This window comes from Acomys russatus, chromosome 2 (assembly GCF_903995435.1).
Source record: "Acomys russatus chromosome 2, mAcoRus1.1, whole genome shotgun sequence".
In the NCBI taxonomy this organism is placed as follows: Eukaryota; Metazoa; Chordata; class Mammalia; order Rodentia; family Muridae; genus Acomys; species Acomys russatus.
The window spans coordinates 29,111,409-29,128,038 of record NC_067138.1 but is presented as its reverse complement, the minus strand read 5'-3'; the positions used below and the strand labels follow the sequence as shown (position 1 = coordinate 29,128,038).

General features: G+C 39.4%; 1 protein-coding gene across 6 annotated transcripts in view; it reads left to right on the top strand.

The window, feature by feature from the left end:
• Positions 1–13,723, top strand: part of Plag1 (PLAG1 zinc finger) — a 39,238-nt gene extending 25,515 nt beyond the window's left edge. Inside the window, exons 2-6 of one of the 6 annotated variants that reach the window (XM_051159759.1) lie at positions 804–908; positions 4,906–4,997; positions 8,274–8,372; positions 11,265–11,623; positions 12,114–13,723. In XM_051159759.1, coding sequence (XP_051015716.1) covers positions 11,382–11,623; positions 12,114–13,371 — 1,500 coding nt within the window. In that variant the 5' untranslated portion in view covers positions 804–908; positions 4,906–4,997; positions 8,274–8,372; positions 11,265–11,381 and the 3' untranslated portion in view covers positions 13,372–13,723. Of the gene's footprint in view, positions 1–803; positions 909–4,140; positions 4,495–4,905; positions 4,998–8,273; positions 8,373–11,264; positions 11,624–12,113 lie in introns of those variants that run through there. The other 5 variants (XM_051159786.1, XM_051159749.1, XM_051159768.1 and 2 more) reach the window with 5 other exon arrangements.
• Positions 13,724–16,630: the final 2,907 nt, after the last annotated feature.

Below are 16,630 nucleotides of genomic sequence, written 5' to 3'. Positions count from 1 at the left end.
TCAGTCCTGTATGTAATGGGTGTTGGTCATATTTACTGTGTCGGTGTCAGGTACTCATCTGTTACTGTGTGGAGGAGTAGCACAAGGAACTGGGCATTGGCTTTCATTTCCAGACAGGAAGTGGATGATTTTCAATGTAGACCTGGGGGCCTCCCTTCTCTGTCTTGATTATGCTCCTGGATGTCCTACTCTCATCATTTGCAACCATGGAATGCCAAGGCTTACTGCACACATGGTATACTTCAGAATACATTTTGACTTTTCTTCCTATATTGTTGAAGGTGGGTCTGCCTCAAGAAACTCACTTAAAGCACATAAAAGTCATGAGATAAGCTAAGGAAGGAGCTTGTTTCTTTATCCTGCTTCTACCCTTGGCCATCATGTGGTTTGCACTCCTTCTGAGATCACTCACACGGCACAGTGTTTGCTCAGAACAAGAAAGATGTGACAAATAACTTTTGAAAATGCTATAGAGAAGACTGAATATATTTAGAATATATAAAAAAAATAAATGATTACTTTGAAAAAATACCAGAAATCTTATAATAATAGCTAAATGAAATACAAGTAATCTAGATAACCATGGTTCAAAGGAAATATATAAGTCCTTTGTTAATTTATTTACATTTTACTTTCCAATATATTATAAATATTATGTTTCTAACAGGATTTAAGATCGATTCCCCCCCCCCATAAAGTACAAAGATAATTGATAATGAATGAAAAATTATCTGGCTCATATGCCATTAACTAGATCGAACCTGACTTTTGGAATTTCAAACTAATTCTTCTTCTCTTCCTAGGTTGCCTCTCGGTGCTGCTTTGGTGGTATTGGGCACCCAGAATGCTTCATTCTGTGATGGTCTGTTAATAAAGTGGCCTTACTAGAGTTTGGAACAGGGCCTCAGGTAGGTGGCTTTTATCATTATATGGCATGGTTTTCAAAGTGACCACTTATTCTAGGTCCTTAATTATGTAAGGTATAATAGTAAAGGCTTTGAAAAGCATGCCACATAATAAGCATGCCACTTAGGATCTTGGAGCTTGCCAGTGTGCACTGATCTGCAGGACTTCAGTAAAATGTTTGGTCAATAGACAAAGAGCAGCTGCCCTGCCTCAGAATGCATAGCTTCTGTAAAGCTTGTTTGTTTCTCCTGTGACAGAGCCCACGGGTGAGCTCACAAACTCTTGCTACTCTGGGTATCACTGGGTGGTAAACTATCGCATGGAATCTGTGTGTGTGTGTGTGTGTGTGTGTGTGTGTGTGTGTGTGTGTGTGGTGTGTGTTAAGAGGATCTTACTAACTGTGGGCAAGGATAGAGCCCAGTGTGAGCAGAGCAGCTTCCTACCCTTGATGAGAAGAGGGCACACAAATGCATCTAGATATCCCACCTGTGGTTAGACCTCAATGGCACAGACTCGAACTCGAGATATAGAAATCTTTGGGAACCCCAAGCATACGTGGATTTGAGCCAGGTAAGTCTGTTAGTGGGACGGCAAGGACAGGATTGGAGTTTAGAGGCCAGGGCCACATACGCCAGGATAAGGAGCCCCCGGAAAAGGTATCAATGGGCTCAAACTCCTAAGCTTTGACAGACAGGGCCCCTGGGGAAACTAGGCCTTGAGCTGAGAACTAAGCATGAGAAACATGAAGAGAGCGTAACAATTAAAGGGACAAAAATTAATCTTAATAAGTACAGCATTCTATGGAGAATAAACAAAATCAAGTTAGCATATTTTAGCCATCTCTATACTTAGAATATTTGTAATAGAATTGTTAGTAGTTGTTTTAGTTTTGTAGTTTATCTTTTAAACTGTTATTAATGGATCTTGTTTAATTACAGGGGCTTTTGGGTTTTGTTTATATTTTGGAATTTTTATACATGTGCACAGTGTGTCACATTCGCCTACCACCCCCTGATTCCAGGTCACCCCAGGACTTTGAATTATATCTCCCTCCCTTCTTCAGGTTCTCCTTTTAGAATTGTTATTTTAACCCACTGAGTCCAATCACTGTGAAGCTATTTTTAGTAGCTAAAACAGAAAAAGTAACTTTTCTGAACCATACTCTGTTTATACAAATATGACTGATTTTGACTCCCCTATATTGTGTAATCAATTAATCTTTTTCTCTGGTATTTTCCATGTCTTCCTCCTATCTTAATCTTATGTGAAGCATATTCTCATTAGAGGATTTGGAATTCTGCTTTGTATGATTTTTTTTCTTTCTGTAAACAATGAATTGTGATCAGTACAGGGCATACATGCTTATGGGGTTCTAGGACAGAACATGTGAGGACAGTTTCTGGAATGCCCATAGCTAGTGTCCAGGCCTGTCTGGTCTGAATAGCATGTGCGAGTCCCCCGCTTTCGTACTGCCCAGGCAGGGCCGCTTGCTGGGGTGTAGAAGCACCGTGGCTGTCAGATGGCTGTACTGGTGTCTCAGTTCCTGCCCCTCTGCCAAAGTGCACTAACCATTTAACTGTGCTGGTTTTTTGTTTTGTTTTGTTTTGTTTTGTTTTTCTTTCTGATCTTGCTCTACACCTCATTGGAATTTCCAGAGCTCACAGCATGTTTCCCCTCGTGGCTGTGATCCCTGAAATCCTACTCTAGTTCTTCTTAACAAATATTTATCAGCTAATCCCAGCTTTCAGGAGACAGAGGCAGGTGGGTCTCTCTGAGTTCTAGGACATCCAGGGCTACACAGGGAAACACTGTCAAAGTCAAATAAATAAATAAATAAAATTTATTTATTAGATTGCTGCTGCATTGCAGAACACTGGCTAGGTGCTGGGGATACAAAGGTAACTATTAGTCTCCAAGGTAAAGGATTCGGTGACAGAAAGATGGTTTTCAAGTGGATTGGTCAAGGAATACAGCTATCAGGTCTTGTGATGGTGATGATGCCCAAAACTAACCCTATTTATCTCAGTGATGTGAGGATAGAAAGAGGTCTTATTTCTAGCTGTGACCTTATCCTTGACAGCCACACAGTGTAGCACAGGTGGACAGACTGGCGGCAGGTGCGGAGCCTTCCCTGAGGACTGGACTGTGCCCTTGAGCATCAGTATGCAGCGTGGGCAGTATTGCTCCCTCCTCACACTGCAATGACCTACGGCTACAGTGCTCACTACTTTAAGGTAGCTGAGAACTGATTTTCTCATGAACTTGTGTAACTAAGATTTTCTTTAGCTCTTTTCTTTTCTTTTTGTTTGTTTTTTAAAGACATGGTTTCTCTCTGTGGCCCTGGTTGTCCTGGCCTCACTTTGTAGATCAGGCTAGCCTTGAACTCAGAGATCCGCCTGCCTCTCCCTCCCGAGTGCTGGGATTAAAGGTGTGCACCACCACCCAGCTTCTTTAGCACTTTTCTTACACTCCATCTCATGTCTGCCTTTCCTGAGCTTATCCATAGGTGTGATGTGAGTGTCTGAGTGTTAGATACGAAACCTGGATTCTGTTTCTGCAATTTGAATTATGTTAGGTAATTGCTCCCTGTAGAAGGAAGACATACTCTGAATGTCTGGGGGTTTCAGGGTGTTAGGGTAGTTGATGTCAGATGCTCTTGTGCTTCCCCAGCAACTCACACAGTTCATGTTCGTAACAGTGAGTTCGCCACAAGGTGGGAACCTGACCCGTGGGCTGCCTCCTCTCTAGTGCAGCTGCATGGCACATATGGGAATGCGTTGTGCATTTTTAGCGGCCCAGAAAATCCCAGTTAATAGTGTTGATTAAACACTTTTACTTTGCACTGTCCTAATGTCTGTTATCTGCACCTCCTGCTCACCATTATCACTTCCCCTTTCACAATTCCTCTTTTGTTTCCTGTTTGCAAGGACTGCTTTCCCTACACAGATAGAGAAATGCCTGGTATACTCTGTGTGTCTTGGTTTTCATTTTCATAAAGATGCACAATCATAGAGGTTCTCGCATACACATAAGACATGAGTGCTGACTCCTGAGTTACATCTCCCTAATCCTCTGTACCTCACTGGCCTTCTTACACCGTAGGAAAAATAACCAAGGGAAGGATTGGGAATTGGGAGAATTACATCTGTTTGCCTTGTCCATGCTCCTGGGTGGCTGGGATTCTAAGGGCCATCTAGAGCATTTGTGGCCAGAGGGAGAATGGAGGACCAGTGGTAGACTTCCTGGGAACTTTGGGATGGCAACTTTGAAATCTGTGGACGTTTCCCTGTCTGTCCTTAGAAAACAAAAAGATGGGCCATTGCCTTCACTTCTCCAAGTTTTTGCTCTATATTAAATATAAGATGCTTCTAGATATAATTAGGACTAATTTTGTGGTAAAGTTGGAAAAGATTATCCTAGAACTACACTTTAACCAGGTATTCAAAAAGTAGAAAATAACAAATGTTGAAAAATTTCAAAAGGCACCCTTAGTTTTACTGACTAATTAACTGACATCTAATGTAGGAAAATAAGTGCTGTGGCCTTGCTCAAGTCTCAGTACTGAGTTCTTGAGGACCCGACATTCAGGTGAGTTAATTGCACACCTTGCCCGTGCTTCCTGCTTCGCAGTGGGCTTTCTGCTGCTCCTCCGTTCTCTGTAGCCATCACTAACTCCACCCAGGTGTATCGCCTTCTTTCGTGCTTCAGGCCAGCTAGCCCAGGTACCAGGCATGTTTTCACTGGAAGGATTTTTATTAAGAATGGGGCTGGGTCGATGCTGTCTGCTCATGCCAGCTAATTCTGTAAGAATACCCTCAGTTAGAGCATGCTGGCAAAGTGAACAGTTTGCGTCGCTAAATTACTCTAAGTGCTAGCATTTATCTTGGACTGGAAAATGTATGTGTTGTCTCTGTCTGCTATGATGATGAGCAAGCTTGCAGGTCATTGTGTCCGTGGTAAGCACTTACTCTGTTTTAATCTTTCTTGTTCATTCAACAGTTACTTTACTGTCACTTATGGGAAACAGCAGTGAATAAAACTGGCCTGACCCTGCCCTGAGCTGCCTGCAGCTGATTGTTCATTCTCTGAAGGTCTTTTTTGTTTGCTTGATTTTTGCATTTGTTTTCTCTTTTTAATTTTCAGTTTTTGACAGTCTAATGTATGTATAGAATGCATTTTGATCATACTCACCCCATTATTGTTTCTTCGGGTTTTTTTTAATTACAAGATAGTTTGGGTTTTGGGTTTTGTTTTTGTTTTAGCACGGGACTCTATAGACTGAGAGCTGACTGACAAGAATTTCCAAGTTAGGATCAATGATATTTTAAAGCAATGTTCCAAATATGGTGGTATGCCATCTTCAAAGTTGTATTCAGCTACATAATCTATTTCATCTCCTTTGTAGTATTCAAGATTCTGATAGTGTTTCATACATAAAAAAGCATTATCACTACTAAGTTTCCTTCTAGGATTTAAACTATTGGAAATGTCTTACGTGCATGTTGATACTTTTCTGAATTGTGAGCTAATGGTTTGTTATGATTAGTATAAGGGAGAACAATCTTTGGTGACCTTAGCATTTGGTCTTAGCAAAACCTGTTTGACTTTTAGAAATAAGAAAATTATTGATTCAGGTAAGTGTTGTTCAGAATTCACAACTGTTAACAAATCAACTCTCAGAACCATAAGACTTGAAATAAAAACCTATTTCTGTGTAGACCTGTCCCTTGGCTGACATCTCATAGAAATTGCTTTCAGTGGACCCTCTGACATGCAGTTTGTTTGCTTGTTATTTTCCTTCATGAGCCACTATTTCCTAAGAATAAAATAAAGCATAAGAAGATGAACCTTTGTGCCCAAGTCTATAATCTTCCTCTTAACTACTGCTTCTATGGGTTACAGAATCACCCTTGGAGTAGGAGTAGAGGACGTGTGTGTGCTTGGGCATCATCAGAAGCTGGGGTGTGTTCTGAAGCGTTTCGCTGTAGAGCTGTATAGAATGGGTCTGTGTATTTTCTGCCTTCTTTTACAGTTCCTTAGACAAAGGTAAAGAGGAATTTCCATCACTCCAAAAATGTAACCAATCTTTGATAAATTATTTTAACTAGAAAAGAAAAACATCAATGTAAATTTTCCTGGCTACAGACTTTTTAGAGGAGTAATAAGACTTCTCTCCCTGCCCCTCTCTAGGCCACAAAAGAGAATACACAGATAAGTTTAATTGACATTCCAGTAGGAACTACCTACATATAAAATCTGTATTATTTATTTTTATGTTTATTCTAGAATACAAATAATTCTCATCAACTCCTGATTTCCTTTGTCTTGGGAAATAATGAGTGGTTCTTTGAAATTATTTGGCAACTAATAAAAATTCAAAGTAGAGTAAAATTTAGAAAAATTAACCATAATTTGGGAGTTATATTTTAAGATAAACTAAATATGATGGCTCTATTTATAATTTTATTCCTGGCTATAAAATATACAATGGGGGTAATTTGTAGACAATTATATTTATGGATTATTTTAGATACATAACTACTAAAGCATTTCTGTTGTAAAATGCCACAGTACAATTAGGGGTAAATAGAATTTTATGAACATGTTTGGCAAGCAGTACAATTTATAACAAAAATGCACAAGTTTATTATTTGCTAGTAAACTTTGGTCTTAGATTTACTTCTGCTCAAATCATCTACTCAAAATTGCCAATTATTTTAATGTTTAATTAAGTTATTTAAAGTTTATGTTGCAATTTGTCTTTTAAACTTTTTTTTTTTTTAATTCTTACTTCCTTTGGAGATTTTATTTGGCAGTTCTCATAGAAAAAAAGATATCACTGAACCTTCTTCTGATCCCTTGGGTGTAATGACAGGATTTACTCACATGCAGGCTGGTTTGCTAACCTGCCCTTGTCATTGACTACGTCACAATATAAGATACAAGCCCCATCTCCACCACACAGATGCTGTCATACAGCTCAGTAGCAATGATGATCTATGCAGCCATCTCGGGTCATTGACTACAGAGATAAGATAAAGATAAAATACTCTATTTGTAAAGTATTTACATTATTCAGATAACAGTATGTAAAATGACCTTTCATATTCATAATTACCACACCAAATATTCAGTGTGTGTCCTGGGCAAGTAAGTATTTACCAAGCTAATTTTGCTATTTTGCAATTTTGATGTTCTTCCACTTATGCATGTCCTATGCTCTATAAAAATGGGGCTTTTGCTTGAACTTTTAAAGATATCTTCATCTAAAATTTTATTTTCTTTTAAATAATGAGAATAATAGTGGTTTCTTATATACCCTCAGTAATTTTGTAATGATGCTTGAATGTCCTCTATTAAATATTTTCTTTGCATATTATCTTTATATTTTATCAAATTCTGAAAATATTTGAAGGTGTTATTTCAAGAAATATTAGATTGTTGTACAACTTTAAAAGTTTTTTAACCTAACCTGTCACTGAGATATCCTTTCATTACTGATTTTTAATTATTTGATTTTTATCATCTCTCTCAAGTTTTCCTAATTAATACTTCTGACTACTTAATTAAAATAATCACAGATTACTAACCACCGTTTTCCTTGTATTCTTTGTGACAATTATAGTTTTTTTACTTTATACCATTGTTGTTCTTGCCTCTTCTTTCATTCATAAATACTAACACCGTCTCTATGTGTACTGTCAATCTGCTAAAGACCTTGCTACTAACATGCATCCTGAAGATACCTTAAGATTTTTCCCACTCAACAGATACTGCTTTTTCCCTGACACCTGCATCCTGTAGCAAACCTATATTTAACTTCCCTCACATGTGCCTGGAATCTGAACAGCAGAGTAGTTGCTACATGCCAACCCTCCATACAGCATTCTTTGGTGTAAATTGGCAGTTCTGCAAGTAGCAAAAGGGTGGTTCTAAGAAGGCCCAGTCACAAGGGTGGGCAGTGTGGGTGGCAGAGCAGATCACGAGGAAACTGAATGTGTCTTCCTTGGTATGAACCTTAATGGATTTGTGTCAGCTTTGTTTACAGGCAGGAACTTAATAGCCATTTCTCTTGGTTAATTTTTTTTTTTTTAATTAACAAGTGGGGAATCATTCAGCATCACAATTTGGCTTTTCTTTTTCTAGGTATACTCTTTTTCTTTTTATTTGTGCATTAATTTGGTCATGTAAAGTGTGCTTACAACTAATGAAAACAAGCTTTTGGTGGGAATTAATGCACGACTTGTCAGCAGAGTGGAATGTGAGCATGCGCTATGAAATTGCAGTTTGTCCATGCTTGATTTTCTGTCATTTACACTCTAGTTCCATTTATATTATGGTCCATTCTTTTTTGTACTTCTTCATAGATTGGCCAAAATGGGAAGGGCTGGATTCTGCTCTCTTCCACGAAGAGTTAATGGGACTGGCTAAGAGCAAAATTTGAAGCTTTTTCCACCCTTAATCAGGTATTCATTGAACAAAAATCACTCATTCTATGCATGTGCCTTTAAAGTATTTGGTCAATAAACATATTATGAATACAATTTTTATAAGATGTTAAATTCACAACTTTATATTGATCCTAAAATTGTAAATGTACCTATGATAAGTAATTTGAATTTTATAATGGATTAAAATATGAAAGCATTATCAGCCATGAAAATTTTCAGCTGGTCTTAGAAAAGTGTAATATTTGATATCAGCGCAATCCCTCATTGCTCAGTCTGTACATCCAGAGTTAATCCATTTGCTGCTTCGTATTGAGTGTCGCCAAGTTAATGTGGTCAAACACTGTGTGTTCCTTTGTGGTGCCCTTTTAATATCTTGATGGGGAGTGGTTTCATTAAAGTTGCTTTCGTTCTCTGGGGTCCTCAGCACCACAACTGTGTTGTTACAGTGGTGATTATGACCAGTTTTCAAACCTAGTTATTTAGACACTTTGCATTCCCCCTTTTTTTTTTTTTTTTTTTTTTTTTTTTTTTTTTTTTTTTTTTGCATTCCCTTTTGATTCTGCAGTTGGAGAATGATTAACTTGTGCACAGTCTAAATGGGTCTGTGAAAGCATCAAGTGAGGAAATCACACTAAAAATTAAATTAAAGCTTTTGACTAATTTACTGTCATGACTTGTCTGAAGAGTGGCCATTTATCTCTAACTTGGAGGGGGCAAAGCATCTCATTTTGAATGAGCTCATAACAGGAAAAGAACAAATCTTTTAGCTTCAGAAAATCCACACCTAGAGCTAACAGCTGCATCAGTGCTATGAGGTCAGAGCTAACAGCTGCATCAGTGCTGTGAGGTCAGAGCTAACAGCTGCATCAGTGCTGTGAGGTCAGAGCTAACAGCTGCATCAGTGCTGTGAGGTCAGAGCTAACAGCTGCATCAGTGCTGTGAAACTGGTTGCATCATATTAATATCATTTGTAAAGTGCAAGAGAAACTTCCTGATACTTAGAACAGTGCAAAGGACTGCCTCTGTCTTAAGAGAAGAACCTGTGTATCTTCAGCTTAGCTGAATGCTGCACTGCTTTAATCAGAATAGTGGCTTACTATTGTTCTTTCTACTTAGTGGCAGCCTCCGTGCTAAGGACAAAAAAGGTGTAACACACTTAAGTGTTACCAAAATGTAGGTACTTAGAATTCTGGGGGGTGGGGGGATTTAAAAATTTATTTCTTTATATAATTTATGCGCATGAGTGCTCTATTTGCTTGCATGCTTGCCTAGTAGAAGAAGACATCAGATCCCATTACATATGGTTGTAAGCCACCCTGTAGTTTCTAGGAACTGAACTCAGAACCTCTGGGAGAGCAACCAGTGCCCTTAACTGCTGAACCATCTCCAGCCCCTCATGAAAATTTTTAACTGTAATCTGTGAGAGTGAGTGTAAAAGACCTAATTGTGTAAAGGCATGTGTCAATCTAACACCAAAACACAGGTGAGATAAGGACATTGGTTGTTTTCTTTAAATATATACAATAGGATGGCAGATATGTCTGCTCTGCCCACTAGCGTCTGGACTCATTAGTTGATAAGTCATTTAACTATATTTAATGATCAGATCCTTTTAAAAGGGGTTATGAGTGCTATCACTTCTGTGGTCTATTGGAAGAGCCCCTCAAAATTACCTTAAGAAACCTTGAGGAAACATTTAACTCAGTGGTTTTCAGCCTATGAGTCACAACCCGCACCAGGGTCATATAGCAGATATTTATACTGCGGTTCATAACAGTAACAAAATTATAGTTATGAAGTTGCAATGAATAATTGTATGGTTGAGGATCAACACAACATGAGGAACCGTATGAAAGGATCACAGCATTAGGAAGGTTGAGAGCCACTGATTTAATTTATTAATAGTAGAGTGTTCAAGGAGTTCATTTTCTTACTCTGAGAAATAGAGTTAATTGTGTTTACTCTTCCTTATCTATGGAGGTTTCTATTTAAGTTTACTTATTCCGCTTTAACAACATATGCTTCATTGTACAGTATGCACCTTTCATTTTTTCTCACAGCATCGGTAGTGAATTAAACCCTGACACACCTTCGCCCAGCCTGAGACACCTCTGTGACGATGCATTCTTGCACAAGTGTTGTGCACTATGAGAAAGAAATCTGAACAGGTGCGCCACACTTGGGTTCAGATGTGTCACAGGCTGGTCTCTGCAGCTCTTGAGGAGGCCTAATGGCTCTGGCTTATTAACAGCGCCCCCAGTAGGAATAATCTTCTCTGTGATGTAAAAACTAACAGTACTTCCCCCAAATGACAAGGATCTGCATTTTTTCACCTTGTGCTGTCCAAAGGCGTTACCATTTCAAGATTACCTGCTACGAACATAAGTCATTCGCGCCCCTGACCAGGCATCACTTAGTGCTGTAGTGCTGGTTTAAAGGGTCAGGTCTCACTGGGGCCGGTGAGCACTCACTGCACTGTAGTATCTGGGCTTCAGCTTCCTCTGTGGACTCTGGGCTTTGCCAAGTGCTCTACATGCCTGTTTGTTCATGTGATCCATGTGCACAGACTGCCGTGCATAGACATGCTTTAAGATGTGTTTTCTGATCCCTTCTAAGAACAAGTCTCTGGTGCCACCTTTAGAGTCATGCTTTGAGAGTTCCTGAATTCACTACTATTATGCCTAAGTACCGCATTTGTCAGGTGGAATTTCGGGGTATGTATGAACTGTTCATTCTGAGCAATGCGTGTATATCTGTTTTGGAAAATACAAAGAAACCTACAGATATTACATTGGACCAGCTGAATCCATTTTATGGTTTCTCTTTTAATTCAAAAGCATCGCAAAGCAAGTAATTTTTTAAATTGAGTTTAGTTACAAACTAGTTGTTTCTTATTTTTTTTTCCAGTCCCTTTTTGCTTTCTTTTACGACCACATGAAACTTGAGAAGCCACCTAAAGCTATATCACTTAGTGGAGTTGGGCAGTTCCCAGGTGTCCAACAAGAAGGCCTGGTTTAGGCTGCGATGGCCACTGTCATTCCTGGTGATTTGTCAGAAGTAAGAGATACCCAGAAAGCCCCTTCAGGGAAACGTAAGCGTGGTGAAACCAAACCAAGAAAAAACTTCCCTTGCCAACTGTGTGACAAGGCCTTTAACAGTGTTGAGAAATTAAAGGTTCACTCCTACTCTCACACAGGAGAGAGGCCCTACAAGTGCACACAACAAGACTGCACCAAGGCCTTTGTTTCTAAGTACAAATTACAAAGGTACTACACTCTATTTGTCTTTCAGATTATACTTTCGCTTGTGTTGGCTGTCTGAAGCCATTGTAAGTGTGTGTATCTGTATACACATTTCTCAGCTGATTTGCAGACAGGAAATGTTAAGTAGATTAGACATTGGCTAGCTTGAAATAGTCTTTTGTGTTAGTGTCTTTGGATTTTTTTTTTAAGTAAAATGCTTAATGAGAGTAGAGTTTCCAGAAAGTTCTACATGAGAAGGATATGGACATTACATGAATGTGTTCAGTCTTGCTTGTTTACTTCTGTAATGAGAGCTAAAAACCAGTCAACACTCAAGTGGCAACTTAGATGGCTCAAGTTTTGCAGTGTGTTAACTGTCCTGTGGTATGTGGTAGTTAAGTAGATCCTTTATTAAGAGAGTGTGTGTTAGCGTAGTAGTTTAGCTGCCCATTGAAAAGTGAATGCATACCATTTTGCTAAGATAATCACTCACAGAATATATCTATGTTTAAAGGCACATGGCTACTCACTCTCCTGAGAAAACCCACAAGTGTAATTATTGTGAGAAAATGTTTCACCGGAAAGACCATCTGAAGAATCACCTCCATACACACGACCCCAACAAAGAGACCTTTAAATGTGAGGAGTGCGGCAAGAGCTACAACACCAAGCTTGGGTTTAAGCGACACTTGGCCTTGCACGCTGCAACCAGTGGTGACCTCACCTGCAAGGTGTGTTTGCAGACTTTTGAAAGCACAGGTGTGCTGCTGGAGCATCTGAAATCTCATGCAGGCAAGTCGTCCGGGGGTGTGAAAGAGAAAAGGCACCAGTGCGAGCACTGCGAGCGCAGGTTCTACACCCGGAAGGATGTCCGGAGACACATGGTGGTGCACACAGGAAGAAAGGACTTCCTCTGTCAGTACTGTGCACAGAGGTTTGGACGAAAGGATCACCTCACTCGACATATGAAGAAGAGTCATAATCAGGAGCTTCTGAAGGTCAAAACTGAACCGGTAGATTTCCTGGACCCATTTACCTGCAACATGTCTGTGCCTATAAAAGATGAGCTCCTGCCGGTCATGTCCTTACCTTCCGGTGAACTCTTGTCAAAGCCATTCACAAACACTTTGCAATTAAACCTCTATAACACTCCATTTCAGTCCATGCAGAGCTCTGGGTCTGCTCACCAAATGATAACAACTTTACCTTTGGGAATGACCTGCCCCCTAGACATGGATGCTGTTCACCCCTCCCACCATCTTGCTTTCAAATGCCCGTTCAGTTCTACCTCATATGCAATCTCTATTCCTGAAAAAGAACAGCCGTTAAAGGGGGAAATTGAGAGTTACCTGATGGAATTACAAGGTGGCGCACCCTCTTCATCCCAGGATTCTCAAGCATCGTCATCTAAGTTAGGGTTAGATCCTCAGAGTGGGTCCCCAGACGATGGTGCAGGGGACCTCTCCCTGTCAAAGAGCTCTGTTTCTATCAGTGACCCCCTCAACACACCAGCATTGGATTTCTCTCAGTTGTTCAATTTCATACCATTAAATGGTCCTCCTTACAATCCTCTGTCAGTGGGAAGCCTGGGGATGAGCTACTCCCAAGATGAGGCACATCCTTCTGTCTCCCAGCTGCCCACACAAACACAGGATCTTCAGGATCCTGCGAACACTGTGGGTCTTGGTTCTCTGCACTCACTGTCAGCAGCTTTCCCCAGCAGCCTAAGCACGAGCACCACCCTGCCCCGTTTCCACCAGGCATTTCAGTAAGGTCTGGGTTGAGGGTTTTATCAGGTGTTTGTGTAGCTCCACCTGCGGTGACCATTTCTATCTTAGTGCCTACTTTAAGACAATACAAAAACTTCTGCTTTGTATAATATCGGGTTTTTATGAAGCCAGTGAGTGATAGGAACTAGCCTCTTTGATAAACTTTAAACCCATTCATGTTTAATTATGTTTGCTGTTTCTCCTGATTCACTGCCAGTTATAGTCTTGGAGTTTTATTTCATATAGAAGCGCCATTATCATCACTAAATTTTGCAAGTCCTGTGTTCAAATGACTATTAGACCTTAAAATTTTCGTTTTTGTCTAATAGCAGTGGGCATTGGACATGTGGGGCTTTTTTTTGCAGCTATGCAGTACAGTGTAAATCTTATGATATATGTGTGAATAACTGAAGTGTCCTACATTTTTACTAGCCACTAAATAGATTCATGATCAAGTGTGTTTTAAATGAGTTAAGAATCCAGTTTGGGGAGATAATAGTATTTTCTTAAATATACCATCATTTCAGATCAATATATTTTTAAGACTGCTATAGTCTGGCTAAAATATAAGCATATGACAAAAAAAGTTTTAGTATCTGTATCTAAAAGAAACTTAGAGAGGTTGCAGGGTATTGTTCCGTGTTAGCACTGCCCCTTACACTGTTTTTGCCACACTCCAGTCGTCTCTACATTAGCAATGTGTGGCATCAGAGGCTTCAGGGTCAGTGTAGAAGTGTTCTGTGTTACGCCCTTCACCTTCCATTCCCAGGATGGCTTCGGCATACCAGCGTTCTTACTCTGTGTGTTGGTCCACAGTTAGTCCAGAGTCTTAGATCCACTGTGGGACAACAGACGGTAAATAAGTGAGACCCAGGGTGGGTTGCCTCAGTTGTCAGGGTGATAGAGCCCTCAACAGGAAGATGGATGTAAAACATACAGCCAAGCCAGGTTGTTTAGAGAAATCCACTGTTGCCCGAGCTGGAAACTGGACTCTTTCAGGGCAAAGTCACTTCTAGAACTGCAGCCTTGCCCCTGTGCTCACTTGCTTATGCACATCCATCTTTCCCTGATGTGCTTGGATGGAGAACTTAAAATTAAACACTTTAAAAAGCTGTTTGAGGAGTTTCCACAGTTTTAAACAACCAAAAACAGTAAAATCCCACTTTCATGCATCTCTGGGAAATGGAAGGAATAATTACAAATAAGTTGAATTTGTAGAGGAAACAAAGGAAAATAAAGCAAACACCAAATGACTATGAAACACCAAGGACGTGGTACTCAATGCGCATGGGAGCGATGGGCTTCCTGTTGCTAGGCAGCCACCATTGATTTCATCAAAGGTCCCTTGTGTATTTTCCTAAACATTTGTGGCATCAGCCTGGGACACTTATCTATTAAGCACTTGTTAACACCTTACTTTGGGACTCCTTTTTTTGGGACAGGGGTAAGGGGAGATTTATAGAAGAGTATGTATCTCTTTAAAAAAAAAAAAAAAAAAAAAAAAAAAAAAGGAGAAGAAGAAGAAAATATTTTTGAATTTCTGAGCACTCGTTTGCCCTGTATGGGGAAGCTATCACTGCACATTGCATTGTTTACCCATAATTCTAAGCATAATTACAGATTGCTGAATATTATACATTATTTAAAATACCTGGGAGTAGTAGAAATTGAGGAGAGTTGTAAATTGTCATGTGAATGGGGCTTTCACTATAGGATACACACACGCCTAGCGCACTTCGTAGAATCCGAGCTGCTCTTTGGAGGGCTCTAGCTCTTGGTTTTAACCGTAGAGCAGTAGTTTTTATACTTATGTATTTAAATTTTATTATGAAAAATTACATTTTATTAAAAAAAGTGTTCCAAAGGCATTAAAATTATATATGTTATTAAGAAATACATGTTTAACTCTTCAAGCGGCTCCTGAGCTGTGGCTGGGGTATTCCTGCTCTGAAAGTGGGCTTTTTTTCTTTGCCTCACAGCTGCTTCCTTAGTTTCTATGAAACAGATCACTTCCCTAATGCTCTAGTTGAATGATTAGTGTTCAATATTGCTTTAATCACCATTTAAAAAGGAAAAGACATTTGGTGAGAGAGCACAAGTAAATAGAAAACCTATTTTTATGTAGAGGTCACAAACACCACATATGAAAGCACTAGTTTATTCTATCTAAAATTTGCTTAAGAAGTCACATTAATGACCTGAGACGTTGGCCTTCATAGGCTGTATTTCACTGCTAATTGAAAAAAGGGAGTACCAGGATATATTAAATAAAGCATTTTGAAATGGGAATGGCGCCATATATGTATATATATATAAATATATTTTTATCCTAATTCTTGCCCTGCACAAAACTCTAATATACATCTTCCAGGGTACCAGTGTTAAAATGTAGAGTCTTAATTTTCTTCGCATATACACTTCTTTGCTTATTGCTGCCCCCACAGACTTGAATAATACTTCAAAGTAAGAGGGAATTCAGCAAATTTCTTTCTTTCTGTCTGTCTGTCTGTCTTTTTCTTTCTTTCTTTCTTTTTGACTGCAGTGGTCACTAAACCCTTTGTGATAGATTTTCTATTAAAGATCAGGCAGCTTTTTTATTTTAATTGCACAATATTTTAACAAGGATGTAACACAGAATTAGCTCTCCCCCCACCCCCTGCAGCTAGAAAATATTGTCACTTGCTTTTATTTGAGGTAGGATTGACTAGAGATGGGTCTTGCCAATGCTGTCTTCATTCTCCAGTGGCCAGACTCATGGCCCTTGGAATTTCTGATAGTGCCTTAGCTTGGCTGAAAGAAAGGGATTAACATTAACTAAAATAGTATAGTGTAGCATTTGGACCTCAGACAAGACACTGAGCCTCATTCAGCGTGACTTCCACATATGTGTGCAAACTGTGTCAGCAGCCACAAGAGTGTGAGCATGGAAGGACCGAGGCACTGTCAGCAATATAACCCATTGCTTTTTAACAGTGTCACCTGCGTAGTTATTGGTCACTGCTTAAGCTTTTGTATAAAATCCTATTACCTAGTTCAGTTTTCTAAAACATAAGTTGTCTTGGCAAATCATGCACCATTCTGTATACAACTTTTTTTTAATTTCAGTCAGCATTTCTTTCAAGCTGTGTGGGGTTTTTTGCCTATTTGTGGCTTGTGCTTTATTTTTCTAGTTATTTGTGGAATATAGTGATATATTGTGTTAATTTGGACAGTGACGGTTTTTTAAAACCATATACTGACTGAAACATGAGCCAGAGCAGAT